We start from the raw sequence: 20,440 nt of genomic DNA, 5'->3' as shown, positions 1-20,440 counted from the left end.
CTGATAAGGAGTCTAGGCTTGTAGAAATACTTAAAAGATCTTTTTTTTAATAGTCAAATTGAGGAGTGAATATTTGGCTTATTTGTGTTACCAGAGCTTGGGCATCAAAAGGATTAACCATCCAAAATGGAATCTGAACTCACATCAATTGCCTTATATTTTTTATCTTTTGATTTAGGAGGCATTATGGGTGAATTTTTTTTTTTCACCTGCGTGACAAATTTTTCCATTAACCAAGGTGAGTGTGTAAAATTGTGAATATGTAGTGCACACTTTTTTTTTTTTTATTTTTTTTTTTTTATTATTTTTTTTTTGCCTAGTGGCGGTGTCCGGCACAAATAGATATTTAAAAAAAAAAGTGTGTATATTTTGTTGCTATCTAGCGAAGGATTAGCTGATAGCGTACGACTATGTAAAAGAACTTTAAACGTGTGCCAAAAAAAGAATAGATCAGAACAAAACAATTTTCCCCTAAATAAAAGTGTAAGAGCCTTTTAATCGCATTTTGAATTACATGTTAACGTTTTGACATAATTTAGAGTGTAGGTATAGGCAATTTAGAAAAGAAAGGGAAAAAAAAAGCACACAAAGTAGTAATTAAAAAACAAAACAAAAAAAAAACCACACACACTTTACCCCCCCATACAGTACTGATTCTCCTTCTACTGACCATAATGTGATTTGATTGTCTGCCTAGGTATCCTTTCCAAAAAAAAAAAAGCACTAGCGGTAGCAAAATGTTAATCTCTACCAATATCTTGGAATAAGTATCTGGGCTTTAAATTTGCTATTTTTATATAACCACACAATATACAATTAAGCCTATTATATATCAGGAAAAATAAATAACTACTTTAGGGTATATTTAAATGTGGTGTGATATTTGATATAATATCCTCATGCAAAATACACCATTACCTGCTGTTAGGGCCTTTCTCTCAATAATGGATATACAAGACTGTCCAATGTTATTTTGAACACAGAAAATAGTTATCCAGGTCATGAAATGCTCAATTATGCTAGGAGAGTTTTTATATTCAGCAATAGCAAACAGTTCTGATAAGTGAAGCCATCCCACTTTAGACTTATAATAAAAGTTAGACCATTTAACTCAGTACCCCACAAGCAGAAAACCGGCCATGCCTGCACTGTGGGGTTTTAACCTGGTTTATCAGAATCAAGTATATAAAGCAGTAGTGGTGGCCAGCGATAAATGTTTATAACACTGTAGGTGCAACAATACTTGCGTGACAAGCAATGTAGGTTAGCTCCAGGTTTGTCCTTTAGATGCTCCAGAACACCGAGCCAGCATAAACCAGGAGCTCCGGTTTTCACTAAGGCAGGGTGAGTAACAGACTTGGATACCTCCGAATCTTCTGTGCCAGGATACGCTGTGTAGGCGGTGCATGACACTCGGATCCCTCCAGGTGTCAGCAGCTCTGTCTTCAAACAGCTGAAACAGCCAATGGCCTCTGGTTTGCTTTTCTTAGCAATGCTTCGATTTGCTGCTGGGTATCCACCGGGTCTTAATACTTCTCTCAAGCCTGGTCTAAATCACTGGTGAGTAGCTACTGGCCTGTCTTTATTTGTCAGCTTTATCCACTTCTGCTTTAAACTTCTCAGGTATCTTGTACCATGTAGCTGTTGACCAAACCGGCCAGGTAGACTTTGAGCACCAGAGGTAGTACTCCTCATCAATGCCGCTACCAGAACCACAAAGCGTCCTCGGGCTAATCGGCTGTGAGCTGGGGAAGTGCTTTCAGCAGCGTTTCACAGGAACGCCGACATGGAGCACACGGCGGCGTGACTCCACCCCCAGCGGAAGTCCTTTTTCTTCATTATATTTCATCAATATTGTGGCTGTGATAATGGTTATGCTTGTCTTTGCATCTACACATGTGTGCTCTTCACATAATTTTTGGCAACATCACATGAAAGGTCTAATCATATTGATATATAGTGAATCATATTTTTACTTGAGTGTATTGTTCTCTCCCATCATTACCAGGTCATGCTGCTGAGCAGCTGATCTAATTACTCTAGCAAATTCAATTGCTGTCTTTAGTGGCTTAGAAACAGGCACACATTTAGAGGTTTAAAGGTAATAAAGTATATTAATATAACAATGTTGGTTGTGCAAAGCAGGGAATGCGTAGTAAAGGCATTATCTATCTTGTTATTGTTTAAAAATGTTTGTGTTGACTGTCCCTTTTAAAGCCTCTTTGGCACATAATGAACTTGAAAGAGAATTAAATACATAACCTTCAGAAACATATAAGGCTTGACAAACTCTATGGCAAGGGTGCCTGTGTGGGGGGAAAAGAAGGGGGGGTCAGATGTAAACAAATGAGTAAAAATTGTGATTGTGTGATTTTAGTGATGGATTTGGGTCAGGGGGCAGTGCCTATGACACACATTCCCTATAGGAAGTGGCTATGGTTTCAGGTCAGCCAAACGGTTAGGACGTTTCATGCCGTCCTAACAGTGTTAAATTCCAGTGCAGTTAGGACGGCATAGAACCTCCTAATGGCAGGAAGGGGTTTAAAAAGTAGGCCATGTGACAAATGTGGTTGCCTTGCTCACAGTAATAGTGTCCATACAGGGAGAGTAAAGTCAGAATTCAAACCTTCATGATTTAGATAGAGCATACAATTTTAAACAATATTCCGATTCTATTGGTAACTCTTGTTGAAAAGTGATGCTGAAGATGCATATTATAAGAGGTAGTTGAAAATTCAATATTTTTTGAATTTTACAAACAACCACCAAGTGATTCAGCGCAATACTATCTCAGCAAAATGTGATAAAATAAGACAACTAAAAATAAATTATGAATTGAATAATATGTTACAACTGAACAATTATAACCCTAACACGTGTTTATATAACAATCCTGGAATAAAAACTTTTTTTTAAAATAAGAAAAAATAATAAATAAATAAATAAATAAATAGAATAATAAAATAATAAAGAAGTCTTGATGGTGAGAAAAGATATATTTATATATCTCTCCGGATATAAACACAGTCTTACTGTTGATAGTAGTGATTTTGAAATACTCCTTTATTTTTTGCTTTTAAAATATCCCCCCATTTAAACACAGTAACAGCCTTACACAGACTTATTTCTCTGGACATCCGTTGCTAACTGCTGGATATCAGTAAGGGCAGAAGAGTGAGCAGCCCCCCTCACATACACATAACCTCCTCACCTCCACAGGTGCCTAGAACAACATAACTTATGGAGTACAATTTAACCCTACGGCTGACAAAAAGGACTACAGTACAATGTAAGGGAATACACTGCAGTTCTGTCTGATAGCCAAGGTGTTAACTTTTGTTCCACTTGTTATCTTGTTCACGGCAACAGCAGAAGTTTCGGCCCCCACTCTTGACACTGAGCTGGCAGAAGCAGGGGAATGTAAAGGGCTCGGCAGTAAGTCCACGGCCAAATTGTGAGAGAACGTCTGCCACTTTAGTCTTCTCTAAATTTCTGAATCTTCCATAAGTAAGTGCTGGCTTATTACAATAGGGAGATTGATGGTGCACACTGTTATGACACTATTAAGCGGTAACGGCAGTTAAAGGGATACTAAGCCCAAATTTTTTCTTTAATGATTCAGATAGAGCATGCACCTTTAAGCAACTTTTTTATTTACTCCTACTATCAATTTTCCTTCGTTATTTTGCTATCTTTATTTAAAAAGTAGGAATTTAAAGCTTAGGAGCCAGCCCATTTTAGGTTCAGCACCCTGGATAGGGCTTGATAATTGGTCGCTACATTTAGCAAACCTATAAGCAAGCATAACCCAGGTTCTCAATCAAAAATGGGCCGTCTCTTAAGCTTTACATTCCTTGTTTGTAAATAAAGATAGCAAGAGAACGAAGAAAATTGATAATAGGAGTAAATTACAAAATTGCTTAAAATTCCATGCTCTATCTGAATCATTAAAGGGACAGTAAACACCAGAATTTTTGTTGTTTAAAGATAATCCCTTTATTGCCCATTCCTCAGTTTTGCATAACAAAAACTGTTATAGAAATACACCTTTTACCTCTATGATTACCTTGTATCTAAACCTCTGCAAACTGCCCTCTTATTTCAGTTCTTTTGACAGACTTGCATTTTAGCCAATCAGTGCTCACTCCAGGGTAACTTCACGTGCATGAGCTCAATGTTATCTATATGAAACACATGAACTAATGCCCTCTAGTGGCCAATATGCATTCAGATTAGAGGCAGTCTCCAAGGTCTAAGACATTAGCAAATGAACTTCCTAGAATTTAGCTTTCATTTAAGAATACCAAGAGAACAAAGCAAAATTGGTGATAAAAGTAAATTGGAAAGTGGTTTAAAATTGAATTCCCTATTTAAATCATGAGTTTATTTTGGACTTGACTGTCGCTTTAAGGAAAAAAATTGTGTTTAGGTTTAATACGTGGGAGGACAGAAATGGTCCATTCCGGGCAGGCACACTGCTGACTGTCTAAAAAAGTTACTAGGTGGGAAAGACATGGAGAATTTGCTCGTTGGAAACATGTTTTCTTTCTGGCCAATTAGATCTGGGTATCCATTATCAATCTTATTTCCTAGCCACACCTGTTTGTTTAGGATGAGTATTTCAGACGCTTAGCCATAAGGCAAGGTAGTCTCGATCCAGTTTGTGCAACATATCAGCTGTGTATGCCTGGATAAGTTGGGTAAATTATTCTTGACTAAAGTAGATGTTGTCTTGGTGGATGACTATGCAACAGGTCATATTTGTTAGATTCTCAATGATCAAAACATTCTACCACCCTAAGATATGGAGTAATCTTATAACATCAATTCATTGCCATTGATCAACGGATTAATTATTGCTGATCACTGTATTTAAAATCTTCACAGGCTGAGGGTTTTACTTACACATTCTCGTTTTTTTTTTTTTAGGTTAATTAACAAAAGTTACAGGCAAGTATCACAATACACAATGTACGAAAGTGCAGCATGGCGGACAGGTATAACATCTAACGTGTTAGTCTATACGTAAGCTCCACTAGGGGCTGTGAAAAGCGTTAGCAGTTTGTTATACCTGGCCACCATGCTGCACTTTTGTTATTTTTAATTTTTCTAATAGTCTTTTGTTTTGATTGCACACTGGTAATGCATACTACATTGTGTATTGTGGGGCTTATGCTTAGCGGAGTGATCCACCGCAGTGTACACACTCCGGGTTAGGACTTCCCAGTGTTTGGTGGATTGTCTCACGTGACTGTGGAACTGACCCTTTCCTGGAGCCGCGGCATGTGATGAGTGTGGTAGCTATGTATCGTCTTGTAACAGACCTATAAGGATGATACTACTTTTGAACAAGCAGTTGGCTTTCATGTCTCCATAAATCACATCAGCACTGGGACTAATCTGTGAATTCACAAGTAAAGAGCAAATTTAGTGTTATATGGTAAGGTCCCAATTTGAATAAAAGATGTATTATCTAGGAACCAGAAATAAAAAAAATACGCTTCTAGATTAGAATATTCAAAATGTTAAAGCCTTAAGGTAGCTTAAGGTAACTCTCTAACATATAGAAATCCTGGAAGGATGAAGTTGAGCATATGGCATTTCTCAGTATTTTAAATAGTTAAGGCAAATACTAAACTTTCATCAGATATAAAACATATACAATAAAGAACATTGTAAACAAATAATCTAGTCTAGCTCCATACAAAAAACTGGAAAAATCTCTGTATCCAAAGGTCTAAGTAAAGAAGCATAAAAACTGACCCAATATGTGTTAAGCTGGAACCACACATCTAATCCTAAAGGCATTCAGAGATTTGATTGAGTGAAAATAATGTAATAGCTATCCACATGTGAATACAGATGAAGGCCCCATACTTTAGGTTCCCTAACCATCATTAGGGTTCACAAAGTCCACATGAAGGGGGGGGGGTTACAAGCAAGTGAGTTGCTATATGTTCCATAAAGTTAAGTCCTAGGGGCAGCGATACATAAGTGGACAATGCAATTTAATAATCCTGAAATATGTTATACAATTTTCCCTCCTGCTCACCCAAGAGAAATACAACCAATCCTGTCTTTGCCGAAGGTGCATGGACTGGAGATTCCGTGTTTGAAAGTTGCATATGTAATTGTGACACAGGCAGCCTTTTCAAACACTATACTTAATCAGCTTCTCACACTGGCTCCATGGATCAGCAAAAAATATAGCCGTCAGCTTCCATTTTTACACTTCTAGTAGTTGTTACCCTGGCAACACTGTGAGCTCTGTGTCGCCTGCGTCTTGTAAAGCAGACACAGAAGGCTTCCAATATTCTTGAGCCACACCAAACCCTTTAATGTCTTGAGCATGTGTAAAGTCTGACCGGGCTAATCTGTCTGTCCTTAGTAATTGAATACCAGGAGGAACAGTAGGTTAAGATTGATCCCAGGGCATAGCCACTTTCGATTTGCTCACCAAAGTGTCCGGTGATGAAGAGTGGCCAACCACCACTCTAATGGTCTCTGCAAAGGCCACTTGATATCTGTTGAACAGAGTGTGTATTTCTCCTATAAGCATAGTGCATCCATGTTGTGTGGTACACTGGTTATAACTCCGAGATACATAGTGCAGTACTGGAACTCTGTAAAACACAAACCCGAAGGAATCCTGCCTGTAGGTGTGATGTAAGACCGCAGCCTCAAAAGTAGCTCCAGATCATCGTGGCATGCAGCAATCCTGAAAATAATTACTTAAGTGAAAGAAGAATTGTCAATAGATCATTAATCTGCAGTTGTTTAGACAACATTCTTCTGGTGGCATCTTCGAGCAACAGGCAGAACTTCATACACATACAGTCTTGAAAAATCTGAAGAAGCGCCGGGTGGTTGGTCAAACAAGAAGAGACAACTCAAGCCTTCTCAGTCCACAATATTTCTGGTGCCCTCTTCAATACAGATAGAACTCTAGTTTTGCTTCCTCACAAGAAGATTTAAGAGCTAAAGTTGTTCCTTTAACAAATTCAGAATTACATAACGTTAACATCAAGGCAATGGATGAATCTGATTGGCAAGCTCAATTCTACCATTCATATAGTCAAATGTGCTTGGTGGAGAGCCAGGATATTCCAAAATCACTGACACACTGGTAAAAGGAGTATCCACTAATGCACAAGATTCGTTTTCCAGCGTCTCTGAAGTTTCATATTAGATGGTGGCTGAAGAGCCAAAAAAACGTTCTCAGGGGGTTAAATTAACTCGGCTCAAGTGTATAGAAGTCACCACAAATTCCAGCAGCAGAGGCTGGGGTACAGTCTGTGGGCAAGATTCTATTAACCCTTTGAGTGCTAAGCACTTTCCCACCTGGGTGCTAAGATTTTTTAAGTTTTTTTTTTTTTTTCCCCCCAAACCCCCAAGACTTACACTGTTGGAAAGGTTAGGCGATTACCTTTCCAATGGTGGGTCTTGGGGTACGCTTAGATGCCTGAGATACAGACTTATAAGCAGGATGAACAAAACAAACAGCTGAAGTGATGCTACCAATATTATTATATAGTTAAACACTGTGTTTGCTACCTGGTAAGTGAAATTATACACTAATATTAGAAAGAGAGAAAGAATTGCACCAAAATAAGATGCAATTCAAAGACCAGGATATCGAGCAAAACACTAGATTAATAATGAAATACCATAATTAGTCAAAAAATGTGTGCAATTTATTAGAACATACTTCCATATGATACAAAAACCATCAAATAGTAAATGTTTCTGTAAAACATGAAATAAGAAATGCAAAAGCAAAATACAGGAAACAAACTAACACACACAAGGGGCAGACAATTCACATGGGCCCCACTTGCAGCTCTGAGCTAAACCTAAGCCGGCAAAAACATCAAAAGATTGAAATAACAGAATGTTCAAGGTGAAAACTCCATCCGTATAATGATGAAAAGAGTATGACAAAACAGCAAACCCATGTAGTGTATAGAGATGGATGAGTTATGATGATGACAAAATCAATTAGTATGTGATTTCAATAATGTAGATATATGGATGAACCAGTTAAACAGTTGATGATGATGATAGTAGATGATCAAATGACTGCAACCAGTATATCTAGCACATAATGGTGGGGAAGTGTGGGGGATGTAACAAACAAAAGTTCATAACAGGGGCGAGTATATTGCAAATTGATATAATCCAATGCGGATATAAGGCAGTTCATATATCACTCAGAGCCCCTGATACTGATCACACATGCGATCCTCCAGGTATTACTTGCGACCACACTAACAACCACCAACTCTCTGACCGGCAGAGGTAACGAACGAGTCCCACTGGTATATGCTGTTCCACATCAGTGTAGTGGGGGAATCCCACGGACCAAAAGCGCTGCTCACCTAAGCAGGATGCCCCCTGCTCCTATACTTAACATTGTTAAGTGTAAATAAAGTTGCGCGTTGACGTCATCACGTTATTGCGCGTGATGTCACCACACAAAACGGGAAGCCCCGGCGATGCCCATCACTCTAGAGCCACGATCGCCGGGGTAGGAGCGGGTGAGAGCCCCCAGATCTCCCTCAAGGTGGGAGAGTGCTAGTGACGGCTCTGAGCCGTCATTAGCACCAGAGTGGGAAACTCTGTGATGGCTCAGAGCGGTCATTAGCACTCAAAGGGTTAAGGGGGTTTGGAGTCGGGATTAATCCAGATTTACAGCAAGCATTCTGGAATTAAAAGCAGTCTCTCAAGCCTTACACACTTTTCATCCAATCCTTCAGAATCAGTCAGTAAGGATTCTTTCAGACAACATGACCACAGGTTTCCAACATCAAATATCAAGGGGAGAACTCAGTTTGGCAGTTCTGCAGGCATTGTCACCTGTTTTTCAAGTGGGCTCAAAAGCATCTATCCTATATTACAGCAGCTCATCTACCAGGACCGCAGAATACAGTTGCAGACCTTTTAAGCAGGAAGGTGGTCCATCAACAGAGTGGTGTCTTAAGAGTTTTAATACAGGTCATAAGGGCATGGAGCAATAGACCTCATGACTGATCATCACAATCGTTAAAGTGAATGTAAATTTTGATGCTTAAGTGCCCGATTTTTTAAAGATTTGATTAAAAACAGGAGCACTTTAATTCATCAAAATTTACATTTCACTTCTGTTGTGAAAAAAAACTTACCTTTTAATCTTGACAGCAGCTCCAGCTTCTTCTGGTCGTTGCAAGCCATTTCTGACTTCAGAAATGATGGATAGGTCATCCTCCAATAGTGAACAGAAGATGAGTCAGTCTTAGACTGACACAAGTGTACATATGTTTAGCACACACATTCCTAAGGGGCCTAGCTGGATAGATTAAGGTAGGAAAAGGTAAGGGAAGGGGGAGGGTTTTACAATTAAAAATAAATCTTTATTAGAAACTATTAAAATAAGATGTTTTACATACACATGAAAAGAAAAGCTTAAAAACACAAGGGAATAGCAGTGTTGATGTATCACGTAAATATATTAATAAATTCACTTTCAGTAACAATGATCATCATAGGCTCCAACCTAGGATGTCGTTGTTAATCCATAGTTAGTACATATTGAAAAAAATTGTTTCATCAGTGGAATTACTATATACACATTTGTTGATAAGGGGGTCTCTAGTTAAAGGTAGGTTAGGCGTGAGTTTATCTCTATATAAGATTACCAATAAGCTCTAGTCTCTTATCAGGGAATATAGCTCTAGTAATAGAGAGTTAATAGCACGTAATTATTGCTGACTAGATATTCAGCGTATATAAATGTGAGAAGATATAATCATAATCAGCTTACGCTGTTATCGTGTGGTTCATATCTAACGTGCTATCATTAGTTGTAATATTGCAATATATTCTTTCCTTTGTCTTGACTGAGTTTTATTATAGTATCAGATATATTCAATTTAGTCTCTAACTGAAGAGAGAGGAAAGACATCCAATCAAAATTTATTGAGGATTTTATGATTCAAGTATTTATAGGACTTAATACACTTTCAAAGTAGCGGTTATATGTATCTTTTAGGTACTTATGGGGTTCAGAGTGTTGCTCACAATCAAATTATATATATCCAACCCTTCTTAAAGTAATATATGTAAGTATTGGACAAGCTACAGTTAACTATTTATAGATAGATCACAAGTGATGATTAAATGCAGAAAATATCTGCGTTATTTCATTAGTTACAATGTATCTATCTGATTGCTGATCCTAATTCTGAGTAATAGGTTACAATCGATATGGTATAAGTTGAGGCAGCCAAAACTCATTTACTAGTAAATATGCAAATATTTTGTATAGGTGTGAGTTGAACAGTTTATATTCGTATGTTACAATTTAGTTTTTGTGATTTATTTGTATAACACCGTCAGATCATACATCTGCAACCAATCCCTTGCTGGCTTGCATGTAACTCAGGTATATGTGGCAAGTATTTAATTATCAACACATTTGAGTGGTTATATTCGGGTGTTATATATTTCTGCTTAACAGACTCAGCATACTAAATCGCTATGATTCATTGTTAATTTATTACATATATATGGTGTGCATATAAACTGTATATAGCGTAGATTCTTCAGATTATTTTAAAATAAATATCTGCTCAATGAACTCAGCCAACAGCTGCAATGAAGCGCTATCGCTTATAACTGATTAGTGTCCGGTATGGACTTACGTTAGACCGTAAGTCAAGTCTGCTGTTGTTCAATTACTGCCCCTGGTTAGTAGTTGTCAGTGTTTGTATGCATTTAGAATAACGGAAGAGAAAAAATACAAGTTCTTAAATGATCGTAGCTGATGTCAGCTTAGTAATGCTACTTATAACAATAGATTATATAATGTCATATTTTAAGTTGTATACAACGTGGATTCTTCAGGTTATTTAAAAGTAAATACCTGCTCTTTTAGCTCAGCAGACAGCTATAATGAGATGCTGTAGCTGGTAACTATTTAATGTCCGGTGTAGACTATATATGCTGGATCATAGGTGGAGTGAACCACGGTCTAGTTCTATGTGTTAACTACTGTCCAATACTAGTAGCCGTTAGCGTTTGTGTATATTTACAAAAGAAGGAAAGTGTAAGTTGTCGAGTAGCAATAGCTGTTGTCGGCTCAGTAGTAACACTTGTAACGATAGATCTTATATGGTTACAATATATTTACCTGTCCGCATTATACTATTATTGAATTAGTCAAGTGCTACTAAAGATAAGTTGGATATAGTTATATTGTTTGTGATCTACCACATTCATACATATTAAGTTTTTAAAGTACCGCATTCATACTTCATTAAAATTGATCAAATACCGTTAAGATTAAATCAAATATGGTCAGAGTATATGTGACCATCCACTTTATATTAATGTTAAGTTAAATCAGATATCGCTCATATTAGCATCAACACTATCTATCCCTGCAAGTTAAAATATTCTTATAACAACAAGAATTAACTCGTCCCTGACATGTTTCGCCACATTTGGCTTTATCAAAGGGCATCCCTGCTTCCTTACCTTAGTAGTGCCTTTAGTACCCCCCCATCCTCCAATAGTGCCTGAAGCCGTGCACTGCAAACGGCTTTTGCTTAGAGCATAATACTTATGGGCAGTTTGAAGAGTAAAACTGTGGGGGGCGTTATAAACATAAACAGTGGTTATAAAGCATTTTATTTCAATTGTGCTGCATAATGTGTGTGTATATAAATAGATGGGGAAAGCGAATATTTGTCACTCACAGTATAAATGTATCTTCAGACACTGCAGCTCACACACTGCAAACAGATGTGATTCTCTAAGTATATGTAACAAATAATATGCTGTGTGTCATGTGACTGCATCATGAGCATGTGACTGCTGTGCCCCTGTAAGATATGTTACAATATGACAGCTTACATAGTAGAATCAAGCACTGGATCAACACTGTACTTCAAAACAATCTTCGTCAACAATTCGGGGTAAGAGGAGCAGATAAAATAGACAGCATTGATTATTTTATTATTAAGATAAAGTAGGTTTTAGCAATTTTCATCAGGTGTTAAATATCCCTTTAAGATGACTAAGGTGTAGACTGTCCCTTTAAGTGACATGGCTGCTGAGTTGCAAGGTTTAGCAGCTTGAACATTTCTCCTCCAGTTATTCAGAATTTATTAGTTATTTCAGTTTCTGCGTGATGATTATGCTGCAAGTATCAGCAATTTCTGCAATATATGAAGTCAGATGGGCTCAGCATACCACTGTAGTCCAGTTCTTTCAAGTCCTAGCACACATTTATATAATAGCCAAGATTTATTGTCCTGTGTGGGACCGCCTGTATTAAATGGCTTGAAAACTGCTCCTTTTGAACCTTTGAAATGAGCATTATTGTGGTATTTATATTTGAAGACTGTTTCTGGTAGCAGTTACCTCAGCAATACGAGTAACGCAATTGCACGCCTTGTTAGTGAATCATTTTTATTTTTTCATCAAGATAGTTATCCTTAGAATGGTTCCAGAATCCCTGCCAACATGTTCTACTGTCTTTTTGTTTAATTTTTTTTTATTCAACTTTAGAGCTAGTAGATTGGAAACCATTTTATACCTTGGATCTACAACAGTCTTTTATTATTATGTTGAAAAGACTAAAGAATTCAGAAGACTAAATTTATTCCTTTTGGAAATAGGAAAGGCCAAGCACCAGCAAAGTCTACTATTTCATCTTGGATTAATTACACAGTGTATATCTAAGATCTACAAGTTTTTTACTGGTTCCTCCTGGGCTCAGTGCAAACTCCAAGGGCAGTTTACACATCCTGGGCATTTCTTTCCCATTCCTGATTGTCCTTACTGCTTGGTATTCTCTCATCTGTCAAAGGGCCACTCAATGCAGTAGAATTGCATAATTAGCAAGTGCATAATAAAAAGACAATGCTTTAAGACTTACTATGAATTTCAAATAAGCAATAGATATTTTTTTTTTGCCATATTTATTTTTTATCCCAATCCCCCCCTGTATCATGTGACAGACATCAGCCAATTACAGATTAGTATACGTATACACTGTGAGCTTGTGCACATGCTCAGTAAGATTTTGTTCCCCTGAAAGTGTGTATATAACAAGATTGTGCAAATGTGATAATGGAAGTAAATTGGAAAGTGTCTTAAAACTGGATGCTCTATCTGAATCATAAGTTTATTTTTTCTTGAGTGTCCCTTTAAGTATTGGATTCCAAGATAATTACAAAACACGGAAGGGGACTGCACTCTCAGACTAGACTGGGTACACATTCTGTGACCCTGTAACATGCACAGGTAGCTGTACCTTTCCAAGAGTCCTAGGCAGTTAACCTCAGACTGGGTGCAAGGCCCATAGGGAAAATTACAAAACAAATTAATACAACACACAGAGGAAGTCTAGCACTCACTTGCAAGCACTAAGCTTAGATTAAAAGCGAAACTGGAAGAGTTAGTTACCGCATTTGGCTATATGGGACAAGCCCAGGTACCACGTCCAAGATCTGTCCCAAAACCTGCATCCCTAATGCAGCCATACAATACAAGCTCTCAAGCAAACAAACTGGGAACAAGTTAAGGGTGCACAGACTTATGTAATCACCCTAGACATGTACAAAACAGAAGGGGGCTGCACTCTCAGACTGAACTGGGCACAGTTCCTATGACCCTGCAACATGCATAGCCCTGTGTGCTTAACCCCTTAAGGACAGGGCATTTCAGACTAAAATTTTCACAAAAGACCAGAGCATTTTTGTCATCGCTACATTTAAACAGAAATAGCGCCTTTTTTTCTTTTTTTTTTTAAATTTACCTATCTAAACTATATATATATATATATATATATATATATATATATATATATATATATATATATATATATATATATATATATAGTAGTAAACCCAGAGTATTGATCTAGGCCCATTTTGGTACATTGAATGCCACCATTTCACTGCCAAATACAATAAAATAACAAAAATTGTTAAATTTCTCCAACATAGGTGTGTCCGGTCCACGGCGTCATCCTTACTTGTGGGATATTCTCTTCCCCAACAGGAAATGGCAAAGAGCCCAGCAAAGCTGGTCACATGATCCCTCCTAGGCTCCGCCTACCCCAGTCATTCTCTTTGCCGTTGTACAGGCAACATCTCCACGGAGATGGCTTAGAGTTTTTTAGTGTTTAACTGTAGTTTTTATTATTCAATCAAGAGTTTGTTATTTTAAAATAGTGCTGGTATGTACTATTTACTCAGAAACAGAAAAGAGATGAAGATTTCTGTTTGTATGAGGAAAATGATTTTAGCACCGTAACTAAAATCCATGGCTGTTCCACACAGGACTGTTGAGAGCAATTAACTTCAGTTGGGGGAACAGTGTGCAGTCTCTTACTGCTTGAGGTATGACACATTCTAACAAGACGATGTAATGCTGGAAGCTGTCATTTTTCCCTATGGGATCCGGTAAGCCATGTTTATTACGATGGTAAATAAGGGCTTCATAAGGGCTTATTAATGATGGTAGACTTTTCTGGGCTAAATCGATTCATTTTTAAAACATATTTAGCCTTGAGGAATCATTTTATCTGGGTATATTTATATTATAATATCGGCAGGCACTGTATTAGACACCTTATTTCTCTGGGGCTTTCCCAAAGCATAAGCAGAGCCTCATTTTCGCGCCGGTGTGGCGCACTTGTTTTTGAGAGGCATGGCATGCAGTCGCATGTGAGAGGAGCTCTGATACTTAGAAAAGGCTTTCTGAAGGCGTCATTTGGTATCGTATTCCCCTTTGGGTTTGGTTGGGTCTCAGCAAAGCAGATACCAGGGACTGTAAAGGGGTTAAAGTGTTAAAACGGCTCCGGTTCCGTTATTTTAAGGGTTAAAGCTTCCAAATTTGGTGTGCAATACTTTTAAGGCTTTAAGACACTGTGGTGAAAATTTGGTTTTACGTACTAAACCTGGTTTTCTTCCAAAAGTTGTTTCTAACAAAAACATTAACCAGGAGATTATCGTACCTTCTCTGTGTCCGAAACCAGTTTCAAAGAAGGAACGTTTGTTGCACAATTTGGATGTTGTTCGCGCTCTAAAATTCTATTTAGATGCTACAAAGGATTTTAGACAAACATCTTCCTTGTTTGTTGTTTATTCAGGTAAAAGGAGAGGTCAAAAAGCAACTTCTACCTCTCTCTCTTTTTGGATTAAAAGCATCATCAGATTGGCTTACGAGACTGCCGGACGGCAGCCTCCCGAAAGAATCACAGCTCATTCCACTAGGGCTGTGGCTTCCACATGGGCCTTCAAGAACGAGGCTTCTGTTGATCAGATATGTAGGGCAGCGACTTGGTCTTCACTGCACACTTTTACCAAATTTTACAAGTTTGATACTTTTGCTTCTTCTGAGGCTATTTTTGGGAGAAAGGTTTTGCAAGCCGTGGTGCCTTCCATTTAGGTGACCTGATTTGCTCCCTCCCTTCATCCGTGTCCTAAAGCTTTGGTATTGGTTCCCACAAGTAAGGATGACGCCGTGGACCGGACACACCTATGTTGGAGAAAACAGAATTTATGTTTACCTGATAAATTTCTTTCTCCAACGGTGTGTCCGGTCCACGGCCCGCCCTGGTTTTTTAATCAGGTCTGATAATTTATTTTCTTTAACTACAGTCACCACGGTACCATATGGTTTCTCCTATGCAAATATTCCTCCTTAACGTCGGTCGAATGACTGGGGTAGGCGGAGCCTAGGAGGGATCATGTGACCAGCTTTGCTGGGCTCTTTGCCATTTCCTGTTGGGGAAGAGAATATCCCACAAGTAAGGATGACGCCGTGGACCGGACACACCGTTGGAGAAAGAAATTTATCAGGTAAACATAAATTCTGTTTTTTCACAAACTTTAGGTTTCTCACTGAAATTATTTACATACTGCTTGTGCAATCATGGCAAAAATGGTTGTAAAAGCTTCTCTGGGATTCCCTTTGTTCAGAAATAGCAGACATATATGGCTTTGCATTGCTTTTTGGTAGATAGAAGGCCGCTAATTGCAGCTGCACACCACACTTTTATATTTTATTATTCCCAACCGTGAAGGGGTTAATCAGGTAGCTTGTAAGGTTAATTTTTAGCTTTAGTGTAGAGATTACCCTCCCACCTGACACTTCCCACCCCCTGATCCCTACCTGGTCCCTCTCAAACAGCTCTTCCCTAACCCACCCCCAATGGTCACCCCATCTTAAGTACTGGCCGAAAGTACTTAGTTTAGAGTTTACTTATGCATAATGAAACAACTTTGCATTATACTTCTATTATTTATTTTTCCACTTTTTCATGCAAATTAGCTCTTAAACGAGATTTTCTATTTCTTAGAACTTGAAATGCACTGTGCTTAGCTATTCAAGGCTAATCCTGCTGCATTCCCTGAGTGGCTTTAAGAGGTGACTGCAAAGCTGTGCACTTTATACTTACATTATGAGCGTGGCTAGCCTTGTCTTCAGACTCAAGCCCAGATTAGCTCCTCTACATAAGGCAAGTGGTGGGAGCAGTTTGGCTGTTGAAAACTAATGCAGCAAACAAGATGTCAATTTGTTTTTTAAAGACATTTAGACTTGGCAAAACTGAAAAAAATCTTCTAAATAGGTATTTACTGTCCCTTTAAATGACCCTGTAATGTTTTCTGCATTTGTTCAAACTTCTTTAAAAGGACACAAAGCTGCAATAAGAAAATGCCCTTACTTATTGCATCTTTATGTTCCTCTTGCTGTCAAATATGCGTCATTGTTCTAGTCATTTTGATGAGCAGCTGGGTAAGATTTCTGTTGTGCATTATGCATCTTCTGAAACTTTGGACAATTTTCTTATTGTAGGCACTACTGGAGAGGACAGGATATACTTTAGATGTAACCACAGGACAAAGGAAGTATGGAGGACCTCCTCCAGAATCTGTCTCCGCCTGTGCTCAGCCTGGGATTGGGACCGAGGTTAGTATCAACAATTTAATTACATGTCACAATGTTGGGGCATTTTTTTTATTAGATATCACAAGTAACCGTTAGTGCCTCCCTACTGCTTTCAGTGTTCTCCATAGAAAATTTAGCTTGCCGGGTGGCACTATGAAGTAGCCAGGTGGGAGCATTGTAAAATTTTCTAATATCCAAAGCACAATTTTTTTTATTATTTAACATAAATGTATTTAATGATAATTTGATGCAATAAAAATTTAACATTTTTAATATTAATTTAATATTGGCTAAAATTTTAGCCGGGAGGTCAGTAAAATTAGCCAGGTAGTGCACCTGCTAAAAAGATCCTGGGAAGAATCCTGGGTAAGGGAGTACATGGTTTGAAACAAGGTCAGGAAATCTAGAAAATTTGTGTAAATAGATGTGGGCCACATCATTGTAGTTGATCTGCTAAGTTATTTTGCTTTTTTAACAGGTTTTTGTTGGTAAAATACCAAGGGACTTGTATGAAGATGAGCTTGTACCACTCTTTGAAAAAGCTGGTCCTATATGGGACCTCCGTCTTATGATGGATCCTCTCTCTGGCCAAAATAGGGGCTATTCATTTATTACATTCTGCAACAAGGAGGCAGCACAAGAAGCTGTAAAACTGGTTAGTTAATTTATCATAAACACAGAAGAACATGTATTTCCTGATTCCGTACTTTATTTTTTTTCTCCTTTCTCTTTACAAGTTTAACGGTTCCACATAGTTCTTTACAGCAATTTTCTATGCCATTATTGTTGGTTAATGTTGCACATTAGCTAATTTTGTTAAATTTATTCCATTTATAAAGTAATCATTTACCCTATTATTGAGTGGCTCCCATAGTATCATGCATCTTGATTTCAGTGTGACAACTATGAAATCCGCCCAGGCAAACATATTGGAGTCTGCATTTCTGTAGCTAACAACAGGTTGTTTGTTGGGTCCATACCCAAAAATAAAACCAAGGAAAATATCCTGGAGGAGTTCAGTAAGGTTACAGGTACTGTATCTTTATTTTGTGATTGTTGTATTCTTGAGTGTTATACTAGCTAAGTATGCTTTTTGATGTCTAGCTATACTCCTATTATGTTTTACCGCAGAGCTAACTTATGTTATTTTTTGGACCTGTGGTACTGTTGTAGCTAATGTAGTTAAGTGCTGTTAACTATAGTGCCTGTGTATTTGGAGCGGGGGAGTCTAATTTTTACAGAAGACAATGAACAGACTTGCAGTTTTTAATGGGAAAGCATATAAGCTTTTTTTTTATGGGCCAATTTGTGCATTGGATAAAATTGTCAATAGCCTTGTTCTGTATTGGTTAAAATTTACCTTTATTGCCTTAGATTTGACCAAAACCTACATATTCCTACAGGGTGCATAATTTTGAGCTGATCTTTCTATATGTTTTGAAATCTAAATCACAAGTTAACTAAATCTTATAACTTAAACATTCTCTGTAGTGCTGTAAAACATTGGTGGATCCTAGCTGGCATTGAACTGGGAGTAATATTATACATTCCTATTACTGTGTGCAGCTAAACAATTATTTCTCTCCTCCGACTCCCCTTCCTTTTTCCAGAGGGCTTGGTAGATGTCATCCTTTACCACCAGCCCGACGATAAGAAAAAGAACCGTGGCTTCTGTTTCCTGGAGTATGAGGATCACAAAACTGCAGCTCAGGCTCGCCGCCGTCTGATGAGCGGTAAAGTGAAGGTTTGGGGAAATGTAGTTACGGTGGAGTGGGCAGATCCAGTAGAGGAGCCAGATCCTGAAATCATGGCAAAGGTAATTCAGGACATTTGGGACTTTGGTCATGTGTGTTGGTTTATAGCCTGTATTTAAACACGGCAAATATTTGCATGAAATATTTTGTGCAATGATTTAACCCCTTTGCTACCAGGAATTTCATAGAAAAACTTGTCCAAAATACCAGTACAGCTAGGCCCATTTTGCTATATTTCATGCCCCTGTTTAGCCGCTAAATGCAATTATACAATAAGTAAGCTTTTTTTTTTCTCACTGAAATTATTTACAAACCGCTTGTGCAGTTATAACACAAATGGATGTAAAAGATTCTCTGTGGTCCCCTTTGTTCAGAAATAGCATACATACGTGGCTTTACCACTGCTTTTTGGTAATTAGAAGACCGTTAATTGCAGCTGCACACCATACTTCTTAAATTCTTGGCAGTGAAGGGGTTGATAAGTTAACTGGGAAGGGTTATAGTATTCTAGTGTAAGGATTACCCTCCCACCTCCCTGATCCCTCCCAAGCAGCTCTTTACCCCCACCCATACTCCTCACCAGCATCTTAGGTACTGGCAGACAGTCTGCCAGTATTAAGTTTTAGGGCTATTTCTCCAACATAGGTGTGTCCGGTCCACGGCGTCATCCTTACTTGTGGGATATTCTCTTCCCCAACAGGAAATGGCAAAGAGCCCAGCAAAGCTGGTCACATGATCCCTCCTAGGCTCCGCCTACCCCAGTCATTCTCTTTGCCGTTGTACAGGCAACATCTCCACGGAGATGGCTTAGAGTTTTTTAGTGTTTAACTGTAGTTTTTATTATTCAATCAAGAGTTTGTTATTTTAAAATAGTGCTGGTATGTACTATTTACTCAGAAACAGAAAAGAGATGAAGATTTCTGTTTGTATGAGGAAAATGATTTTAGCAACCGTTACTAAAATCCATGGCTGTTCCACACAGGACTGTTGAGAGGAATTAACTTCAGTTGGGGGAACAGTGAGCAGTCTCTTGCTGCTTGAGGTATGACACATTCTAACAAGACGATGTAATGCTGGAAGCTGTCATTTTCCCTATGGGATCCGGTAAGCCATGTTTATTAAGATTGTAAATAAGGGCTTCACAAGGGCTTATTAAGACTGTAGACTTTTTCTGGGCTAAATCGATTCATTATTAACACATATTTAGCCTTGAGGAATCATTTAATCTGGGTACTTTGATAAGATTATATCGGCAGGCACTTTTTTAGACACCTTTCTCTTTAGGGGCTTTCCCAAATCATAGGCAGAGCCTCATTTTCGCGCCGGTGTTGCGCACTTGTTTTTGAGAGGCATGACATGCAGTCGCATGTGTGAGGAGCTCTGATACATAGAAAAGACTTTCTGAAGGCGTCATTTGGTATCGTATTCCCCTTTGGGCTTGGTTGGGTCTCAGCAAAGCAGATACCAGGGACTGTAAAGGGGTTAAAGTCAAAAACGGCTCCGGTTCCGTTATTTTAAGGGTTAAAGCTTCCAAATTTGGTGTGCAATACTTTTAAGGCTTTAAGACACTGTGGTGAAATTTTGGTGAATTTTGAACAATTCCTTCATATTTTTTCGCAATTGCAGTAATAGTGTGTTCAGTTTAAAATTTAAAGTGACAGTAACGGTTTTATTTTAAAACGTTTTTTGTACTTTGTTATCAAGTTTATGCCTGTTTAACATGTCTGAACTACCAGATAGACTGT

The 20,440-nt window shown here is 38.2% G+C and overlaps 1 protein-coding gene across 1 annotated transcript in view; it reads left to right on the top strand.

Moving 5' to 3' along the window:
- The window catches only part of HNRNPR (heterogeneous nuclear ribonucleoprotein R), a 175,570-nt gene that overhangs the window by 96,945 nt on the left and 58,185 nt on the right, over window positions 1-20,440 (top strand). Inside the window, exons 3-6 of the mRNA XM_053707075.1 lie at window positions 16,849-16,962; window positions 17,420-17,596; window positions 17,837-17,972; window positions 18,552-18,757. Coding sequence (XP_053563050.1) covers window positions 16,849-16,962; window positions 17,420-17,596; window positions 17,837-17,972; window positions 18,552-18,757 — 633 coding nt within the window. The remainder of the gene's footprint in view (window positions 1-16,848; window positions 16,963-17,419; window positions 17,597-17,836; window positions 17,973-18,551; window positions 18,758-20,440) is intronic.

Source organism: Bombina bombina, chromosome 3 (assembly GCF_027579735.1).
Source record: "Bombina bombina isolate aBomBom1 chromosome 3, aBomBom1.pri, whole genome shotgun sequence".
In the NCBI taxonomy this organism is placed as follows: Eukaryota; Metazoa; Chordata; class Amphibia; order Anura; family Bombinatoridae; genus Bombina; species Bombina bombina.
Note: the sequence above shows the minus strand (reverse complement) of the source record. Positions and strands in the feature narration are given on the sequence as shown.